The sequence below is a fragment of the Sycon ciliatum genome, chromosome 2 (assembly GCF_964019385.1).
Source record: "Sycon ciliatum chromosome 2, ocSycCili1.1, whole genome shotgun sequence".
In the NCBI taxonomy this organism is placed as follows: Eukaryota; Metazoa; Porifera; class Calcarea; order Leucosolenida; family Sycettidae; genus Sycon; species Sycon ciliatum.
In genome coordinates, this window is record NC_088644.1 from 47,917,731 (window position 1) to 47,927,412 (window position 9,682).

Sequence of the window (9,682 nt, forward strand, 5' to 3'; positions counted from 1 at the left end):
AGGGGCAGGGAAGGGGGGGGGGGCTGTGAGGATGATGTATAGGGACAGGGGAAGGGGGGGGGGAGCTGTGTAGGGGCAGGGGAGGGGGCTGTGAGGATGTTTAGGGGCAGGGTGGGGGGGGGGGTATGAGGATGTGAAGGGGGAGGGGAGGGGGCTGTGAGGATGTGTAGGGGCGGGGAGGGGGGCTGTGAGGATGTGAAGGGGAGGGGGCTGTGAGGATGTGTGGGCAGGGGGGCCTGTGAGGATATCTAGGGGCAGGGGGCTGTGAGGATGTGAAAGGGCAGGGGAGGGGGGGGGGCTGTGAGGATGTGTAGGGGCAGGGGGCCTGCGAGGATGTGTAGGACGGGGGGCTGTGATGATGGATAGGACGGCGGGGGGGGGGGGGGGGGCTGTGATGATGTGTAGGACGGCTGTGAGGATGTGTAGGACGGCGGGGGGGGGGGGGGCTGTGAGGATGGGTAGGACGGCGGGGGGGGGGGGGCTGTGAGGATGTGTAGGACGGCGGGGGGGGGGGGCTGTGAGGATGGGTAGGACGGCGGGGGGGGGGGGGGAGGCTGTGAGGATGTGTAGGACGGCGGGGGGTAGGGGGGAGGGGCTGTGAGGATGTGTAGGACGGCGGGGGGGGGGGGGTGGCTGGGATGGTGTGAGGGTTGTAGGGGTGGGGCCTGGGATGGTGTGAGGGTTGTAGGGGTGGGAGCTGTGATGACGTAAGGGTGTGGGGGGGGGGGGGTGTGAGGGTGTAGGGGTGTTGGGGGGGGAGGGGCTGTGAGGGTGTAGTAGTGTTGGGGGGGGGGCTGTGAGGGTGTTTAGGGTATGGGGGGGGGGGGATAGAGTGTTGGTGATAGCTACTGTTTCCTCCTACGAAAACTCCTATTTTGTCGTTATCCAATTTCTTGTCGTGTGTATCTTGTTCTCTCTATTGCTAGTGTGTGCGTACACGTATGTTAACGTTCAGATCTGTGTCGGTGTCTTTGTCAGTGATGTGTGTGGATATGGCAAACCATTCTGCTGATTCCCCTCATTCAGTTGTTGACTATCAGATAACAGCGGGCAGTGTAGTCAGCAGTGTAGTCAGCAGTGTAGGCTGTCAACCCTGTGCACTCACTGAACTGACTATGTGTTTTGTTATGTGTCCAGGTAAAGAAGAAAAGTAAGAAGCCATTGCTGTCATTAGAAACTGGTAAGGGATAAACTGTTGAGTGATTATAATTGACTTTCAACAGGGTACATCTCTCAAACGATGTTGTTCTTGGCATTGTCGTCATCGCTGTCATCATAATCATCAACACTGCTTTTTCATCTTGTGATCAAGATTGATTTATCAATGTAATGTGGCATTTCCTGTTGTTCTTTCACTTGGTGAAATTAACTGAATGCTGTTGTGTTCTCTTCTCTTGTGTTTTGTCTTCATGAATAATTGCCATGGCAACTCAAGAAAAGTGAAAGCAGCTGTGACGATCAAGTCTAGGCTACATAGCCACGACGGATGATGTCTACCACTCGTGTGTGTGTTTGTGTGTGTGTTTGTGTGTGTTTGTGTGTGTGTTTGTGTGTGTGTTTGTGTGTGTTTGTGTGTGTGTGTCTGAGTTTAGATACATGGTATTTTGGGTAATAAGAAGTTTACTTCTCGTGTTTATTTTGCTTCTTGGTTCTCGCAATATGTGCTGAACGTGTTCCATACATTCTATTCGCCATGCTCTTTACAACTGCAACTGCAAATATATTTTCGTGAGTGATTTTCCTTTTCACTATCGTTGTCGTCTGGTAAACAAAATACTACATACTACCTTACTGTACTGTTGCTGATACAGACGTCATGCAACGCTTACTTCCTATACACTTACTATAATAGCTGATCATTGTCCGCCAGCACTGCAGCAGCCTGCACTGTGAACTTAGCGGGTGTTTTTACTTGTTTGAAACTGTTTTCCCTCGAACTAAATTTCTTAGCGTGCAGCACTGGTTGAGTGTGACGTTATTTACATGGATTTAAACTACTGTGTACAATCTACCGTACCACTACGTGTATTAATTTTAATAAAAAAATAATAATATTCGCGGGATTAATTTTATCTCTGGCTTTTTCTTGTTTCCGTACACATGGCAATATTCGCGACTCATGCCTCTGCCTTGGTCTTGTGTACATGGAAAGATTGTTCCTGATGGAATTCAAAATCGTAGAATTTAGATCTTCCAAATACTCACTCATTCTGCTGTCGGACACTGCTAGCTGCAAGTTTGAACTTTGAACTAAAGCTGTAGGCGGATTACTCGAAAGTGCGAGATCGTCACTTCTAAATACAGATTGGAGGAGCCTTGGCGAACTCCAATCAGAGTTCTTCGAGTCTCCTTGTAGCATTCATGATCACTGTCCATGCTTAGAGCACGCACAGTGATCTACATTCGAAAGTGAGATATTAATATTATTACTTGCATGTACGCGTTGGAGTCAACCATGCAAGCATGATTCACAACTTCGCTTATGCTGAACATGATAAACAGGACTATGACAGGGGGAAAATTGAGCTAGAACGATGATTATAATGATATAATTATCATAGCTCATGGGTATTGAAGATATGTCATATGAATATGTGAGATATTCCTTCAGTATTTACCCTGGATCCGCAATTTTAAAGTTAAACAATAATAATTACAACAAGGACAATCAAGGCTTGTTTGCTGCTACTTCAAGTTTCATGCTCACGCAATCATCAGGCAACATGAAGATCGGGTGCCGACCATGCCAGTATATATGCCAGGAGAGGGTGGTATAAAAAGCTGTATGAGACTGTGGGGGCTAGCGGTGGTATTTTAGGCAGGGGCTGTGTGCAGAGTGTGTGGTTGTTGAAGGCATCGGTATGTCGGCGCCACCGTTAGGCAGGGGCTGTGTGCAGAGTGTGTGGTTGTTGAAGGCATCGGTATGTCGGCGCCACCGTTCAAGTCACGCCATGCCAACCACATGACAACAACAAGATACGAGAAGTACTCCAGCAGCACTGAGTTCTCCAACTACATTCTTGAACCTGAAGAAATCCAACGCCCAATACGAAGTCGAATGGAGGATAAAAGATCGCGCCCGAGCATACTCCAACATCACGAAGCGGGGCTCCCTCTGTACGAGACTCGTACCAGAGAAAAGCATCACATCCTGAACACGCTAGGGTCACCATCCAGCCTCAACAAGCGCTCTGAAATGGTGTCCAAGTGCCGACACGAGAACAAGTATCTCCTGAAAAACCACGGTGTCACCTAAACATGTCTCCACAGCCTCCTGCCCGCACCATTCACGTTCACACACCTTGCTCATAACACCCTGCCCACACCAGCCATAATTATACATGTACACTGCGCTAATAATTATCACACTGCTAGCTCTACAGCCTCCTGTATGTAAGCCTCGACCAATATTATGCTTGCGCATATTTCCGCATATTTTTGTGAGACAGTTCATTATGGCATATTGAGCGACAAAGGGAATATTGGAATGAAGCCAGCATATAATTCAAATATTCTGAAGAAAATGAGGACAAAACATTCATATTATGGACAAAATGCATTCAGAAATGCCTTTTATGGATGAATTTGGAATGGTTGAGGCGTTTGCTACATTTCCCCATGGATGAACACTATCGCTACTGTTACTGGGGACACATCCCAGCCATACTATTCCGCATGTGTTTTGATTTGCACCATAAGCATGATAGCCGTGAAGCCAATGAATATTCCAAAGTTGTAATTTTACTGAAATGATGTACACTTTCTGTAACAGTTCCCTGTTAGCACTAACCTTATCTGCCCTCTAGCTCTGTATCTTGCACCTTTCCCTATCCTGTCAGCACGCGCGTTATCACCTTAGGGCACGAAGTGCCCTATATCAGTTGTGTTGCCTTGAGCAAGCATTGTCTTTTCCAAGAATACCTTCAAGCGGTTACACTGGTAGCGGAGGATGGTTAACATGGTGTTCTTGGAGCTCGCCATTGTCGTGGCGATCCTTGTTTTTTCTGTGTTGCTATTCAGGTTGGCCAGCGAGGTCCGTGAAGCCAGTCGCCAAGTCAGCGCCCGTCTGAGCAACCGACAACAACCGCTCCCTGTTCCGCCCGCTCATTCGTCCGGGAAGCCTCGGCACGCTAAAGAGCCGCCGATCTTCGATGGCAAGCCCTCGCAGTTCAAGGAGTGGGCTTTCTCCATTGAGCTGGCGATTCGGTCACTGGGAATCACCGACTCATCGGTGATGGTGGATTACGCAGCGGGCTTCCTGAGCGGCAACGCCAAGCTATGGCTCATCGCATCGTTGGATACGGGTGTGGAGTTCTCGACGTGGCCAGCGCTGCGTGAAGCCCTCGCCAAGGTGTACGGTCCGTTGCATCATCAAGAGCGGGTGCGACTGGATCTCTTCGCTGTCAGGCAGCACTCAAGCTTGGAGAGCTATGTCACCGAGTTCTCGCGCCTAAGCCTACAAGTGCCTGAGATCGACGAGCTGACCCGAGGACTGCTGTTCGTAAATGGACTGCACCCATCTGTCAAGACCCGGGTGCTGCGAGAGCACCCCACTGATCTGAGCCAAGCGATCAGGTCAGCGCAAACGGCGGACCAACAGCCGAACCCGATTCAGCACCGAAGTCAGCCCGTACGACCCCAAAGGCTAACACCGGAGGAGAGGCGTCACCTGAGTCGGCAGGGTGGATGCTTCGCTTGTCGGAAGCCAGGTCACCTAGCTCGGGATTGTCCCAGCAATCAACACCCAAACGCTGGTCGCCAGTGAAAAATGGCGTGCGCTCGCTGGCGACCAAGCGGAAAGCACCCAACGGTTACCCGGTTGACATACGCAACCGTTACAGCGTACTAGAGCTGGAAGAACCGACGCTGCAAGCTGATTCGGAAGATGTTGCCGAACAGGAATCCCATGTCAGCAACGTTGATATCGCAGTACAGGACACGGAGCTTCCTTTGGAGCATGACCTTCTCCGTGTTGAGGGCAGGATCAACGGCCGCCGGGCAATTATGCTTATTGACTCGGGATCGACGCACGACTTCATATCGGAAGCTTTCGTGCAAAGAAACGGCCTTGTTACGGAGAGCAAGGACGAAACACTGAAGGTAACCCTGGCTGATGGCTCATCGACATCATCGGAACTGCAGAGGACCGGTCCGGTAAAGGTTATCGTGAAAGACTTCAGCGACACCCAATCTTTCACAGTTTTTCCGTTGAGCCGCTATGATGCTATCCTGGGCAAGCCATGGCTGACCAGACACAACCCGGATATCAACTTTCAGACCAACGAAGTCAAACTGAACGGAGAGCCGCTCGTTGCTAAACCCCCTTCCGGCCAAAATAGTGATACGGAGCGTCAGGAGTCGCCGCCAATTGAGAGCATGCTCATATCTGGTTCTCAGGCTCGCCGCGAGTTGAGGAAAGGCGCGCAGGGAATCCTGGCGTGGGTCAACGCTACTGACGACGAGGAGGAGGACAGCAAGCCATCAGCCGCCAGACAACACCCAGATCATCAAGAGCAGCTGGCTAACCTGCTGCGGCGGTACTCGGACATCTTTCCAGACGACCTGCCGACCGAGCTTCCGCCAGAGAGGGATGTCGACCATGAGATTGTGACTGAGGAGGGTGCCGTTCCTCCATCACGGGCTGCCTACCGTCTCCCCAAACCCGAGATGGACGAATTGCAAGCCCAGCTCACGGAACTCCTCCGCAAGGGCTTCATCGAACCCAGCAAGTCACCATACGGTGCCCCAGTCTTTTTCGTTAAAAAGTCTGATGGCTCATTGCGCATGGTTTGTGATTGGCGGAATTTGAACAGGATCACCATCAAAAACAAAGCTTGCCTCCCAAACATTGATGACCTGTTTGATAGCATTCAAGGTAGCTCATACTTCAGTAAGCTGGATTTACGCTCGGGATATAATCAGCTTAGGATCCGTCAGGAAGATGTACCTAAGACGGCTATCAATACTCCCTTCGGTCATTTCCAGTTCCGGGTTATGGGCTTTGGATTAACTAACGCCCCTGCCACGTTTCAGTCATTGATGAACAGTATTCTCCAACCGTACTTACGGCGGTTTGTGGTAGTGTTTCTGGATGATATTCTTATCTTCAGCAAATCCTGGCAAGATCATCTTGAACATATCCAGACAGTTCTTGAGACGCTCCGGAAAAATAGGCTATTCTGTAAGCAGTCGAAATGTGAGTTTGGTGTCAAGGATGTTCTGTTTCTAGGGCATCGCATCGACGGTGAATGTATCGCTCCAGATCCAAAGAAGCTTAAAGCAGTGAGGGAATGGCAGCCACCGACGACAGTTGCGGAGGTGAGACAGTTCCTTGGTTTTGCGAACTACTTTAGAAGATTTATTGAGCACTACTCTACTATATCGCGGCCATTAGAGGAGATCACTGGCAAACATGCCAGGTTCGAATGGAGTGGCCCCCGTCAGCATGCATTCGAATCCCTGAGACAGGCCTTGTTGAGTGCACCGCTGTTGAAACTAGCAAACGTGCAGAAGCCTTTCAGAGTTGCAACAGACGCAAGTGATTTTGCAATAGCAGGCGTCCTTCTCCAACAGGGGGAAAGCGATAGTGCTTGGCATCCTGTGGCATATGCCAGTCGCAAGCTGTCACAAGCGGAGCGAAATTACACTGCTGCAGAACGCGAAACCCTGGCGGTGGTGTTTGCACTGCGATCCTGGAGAATTTATCTATTCCAGCATTTTGAAGTGTTCAGTGACAGCATGGCCGTAGTCTACTTGAGCACAAAAGCCAATCTCACTAAGCGCGAAGCTAGATGGGTTGAATTTCTTGCAGACTATGACTTCACAGTTAATCACAAACCCGGCAAGGAAAATATGGCTGATGCGTTATCCCGCCGCCCTGATCTGCGCGGGTCAGCAATTGGCAATGTAGTTGAGGAAAAGGATTGCCCACCCATCCTACCAGCACCCCATTTGAATACGATTGAGTTTGCTTTGGAACTGAGTGATAGGGTTGCTGAGATGATTTCGGAAGCATATCAGAATGACGAGCAGCTTTCCCCAATAATTCAGCGGCTGCGCGGCGATTCCTCTGATAATCTACACGAGCGGTACTATTGGGATGAAGAGTCCAGGTACCTATACCTCCGTGCAGCACCAAACAATCGCTTGTGTGTACCCAAGTGTGCAGTAAGGCTTCAGCTCCTGCAGGAGTACCACGACTGTGTTACGGCAGGCCATCAGGGACGGGATCGTACATATTTCCGGCTTCGTCAATTCTTCTACTGGCCCAAGATGGGCCTTGACGTGAAGAAATTTGTTAAGTCTTGCGGCATATGTCAGCGCACTAAGGGTGGGTTGCCTAGATCCGGTTTGCTACAATCGCTCCCAGTACCAGACACCCCCTGGAAAGATATTTCCATGGACTTTATCGTTGGCTTACCCCAGACCCCTCAGGGCTTTGATGCAATTTATACATTTGTTGACCGGCTTACAAAATGTGTCCATTTAGTCCCCACGACTTCCAAAATTGACGCTAAGGGTTCTGCTGATTTGTATCTCCAGAATGTGTTTAGATTACACGGTTTGAGTTCCACTATTGTTTGTGATCGGGACCCAAGATTTACTTCTGAATTTTTCCGGGAATTGTTTCATCAATTAGGTACCACCTTGTCGTTTAGTACTGCCAATCACCCACAGACCGGTGGGCAGACTGAGAGAATGAATAGAGTAATTGAGGATGTGCTTAGAGCGTTTGTTAACCACAAACAAGATAATTGGGACAAGCTTCTGCCTCTTTGCGAATTTGCAATTAATAGTTCATATCAGTCTTCCACTTCTAGCACGCCGTTTTATCTAAATTATGGACTTAATCCCAAGTCCCCACCAGATTTCCTGGCACGGAGGGGAGGAGGGAGTGCCCCAGACTGGATCCAGGATCGGGCGGATGCCGTCAAGTTGGCAAAGGACGCCATGATTGCCGCTCAGGCTAGACAAGCTCAGTATGCAGACAGGGGAAGGGTGCCCAGCAACCTGAAGGTTGGCGACATGGTGCTGGTGTACAAGGATTTCCTAACAACCGTAGAAGCCCGGGATCAGCCTTCACAGAAGCTACGCCCTAAGTGGTTCGGGCCCTACCCAATCATCAAGAAGATCGGACCCAACGCCTATCAGCTGGATCTACCCAGCGCTATTCGGTGCCACCCTGTCTTCAATGTCACTGCTCTGCGCCGGTATGAGCAGAATACTATTCCCGGCAGGCGGCAGCCACCCCCGCCACCGTTCACTGACTTGCACGGTCAGACCAGATACATGGTGGAGAAGATTCTTGACGATCGCCAGCGAAGGCATCAGACTCAGTACCTTGTCAAGTGGCAAGGATACCCAGACGACGAAGCGACCTGGGAGCCAGAAGAGAACTTGCTGGACGAGGCCGGTAGGCCGATAGTTGCTCTGAGGCGTTACAGGGCGTCCAGGGCATGTTAGTGACACTATGGTTACAGCGAAATGTTCTCGCTCAAATTCAATTGCACGTGTACCTTGAGAATTCCCACTTGATCCTTGTTGTGTTAAGCAATCCATTCCCCTCCTGTTTTAGATTTTCCCCATTTCCGTTATCTTCACTCGCCTGACTGTCCTTGGTTACCTTGCACGGTGCTTCAATTAGATGAGCGTTGTTGGGTTGACACGATTTCATTTTGATTATTCCCTTTCCACATATTCCTCGACTCCCTGGAGGCACATGTGCCTCGCTTAGGAGGGAGGGATGGTGTAACAGTTCCCTGTTAGCGCTAACCGTATCTGCCCTCTAGCTCTGTATCTTGCACCTTTCCCTATCCTGTCAGCACGCGCGTTATCACCTTAGGGCACGAAGTGCCCTATATCAGTTGTGTTGCCTTGAGCAAGCATTGTCTTTTCCAAGAATACCTTCAAACGGTTACACTTTCTGCTTATGTCGAGCATATTTTGGCATAATATTTTGGCATATCTTTTTGCATATCTTGCTAAGCCTTTGGCATATTATGGACGTTTTCCCTGATATGCGACGAGCATAATATGCTCTCTTTTTTAGCATATTTGGTCGAGGCCTAGCCTCCTGCCTACAACATCCACACGCATTGCTCACCACCTCCTGCCCACACCAGCCACACACTCGGCGCTAACACTGCACTGCTAGCCCCTGCCTTCAACAACCACACACTCTGCACACAGCCTCCTGCGTAAAAATACCACCGCTAGCTCCCACAGTCTCACACAGCTTTCTATACCACCCTCTCCTGGCATATATACTGGCATGGTCGGCACCCGATCTTCATGTTGCCTGATGATTGCGTAAGCATGAAACTTGAAGTAGCAGCAAACAAGCCTTGATTGTCCTTGTTGTTCTATTCTGTATTACGCTCTGCCTCCGCGGTGTTGAGCACTGTCAGCACTCTGGGTACGTCCTTTGGTATAATTATAATAATTATAATACCAACTACACGCGTGCGTCGACCAAACCACTCAGTTTTTCAAAGAGATAGATCACACAAACCACGATAAGCCCTGAAGCCCAAAACACCTTGGGAAGGAGCGGCCGGTGCAAAGTGATCAAGAATGCTAGGAGGAGCCTCGAAGAACTCTGATTGGAGTTCGCCGAGGCTCATTCTCCAATCTGTATTTCTACTTCGTCTCCTACTCCGCATTCATGATCACTGTGCATGCT

At 50.0% G+C, this 9,682-nt stretch overlaps 1 protein-coding gene across 2 annotated transcripts in view; it reads left to right on the top strand.

Annotated features, from left to right (window-relative positions):
• LOC135810289 (uncharacterized) overlaps positions 1 to 9,682 on the top strand; it is a 184,927-nt gene that overhangs the window by 6,334 nt on the left and 168,911 nt on the right. Inside the window, exons 7-8 of one of the 2 annotated variants that reach the window (XM_065323772.1) lie at positions 1,138 to 1,180; positions 1,436 to 2,242. The exons of the other annotated variant lie outside the window; for it this stretch is intronic. Coding sequence (XP_065179844.1) covers positions 1,138 to 1,180; positions 1,436 to 1,443 — 51 coding nt within the window. The 3' untranslated portion in view covers positions 1,444 to 2,242. Of the gene's footprint in view, positions 1 to 1,137; positions 1,181 to 1,435; positions 2,243 to 9,682 lie in introns of those variants that run through there. 2 annotated transcript variants of the gene reach the window in all.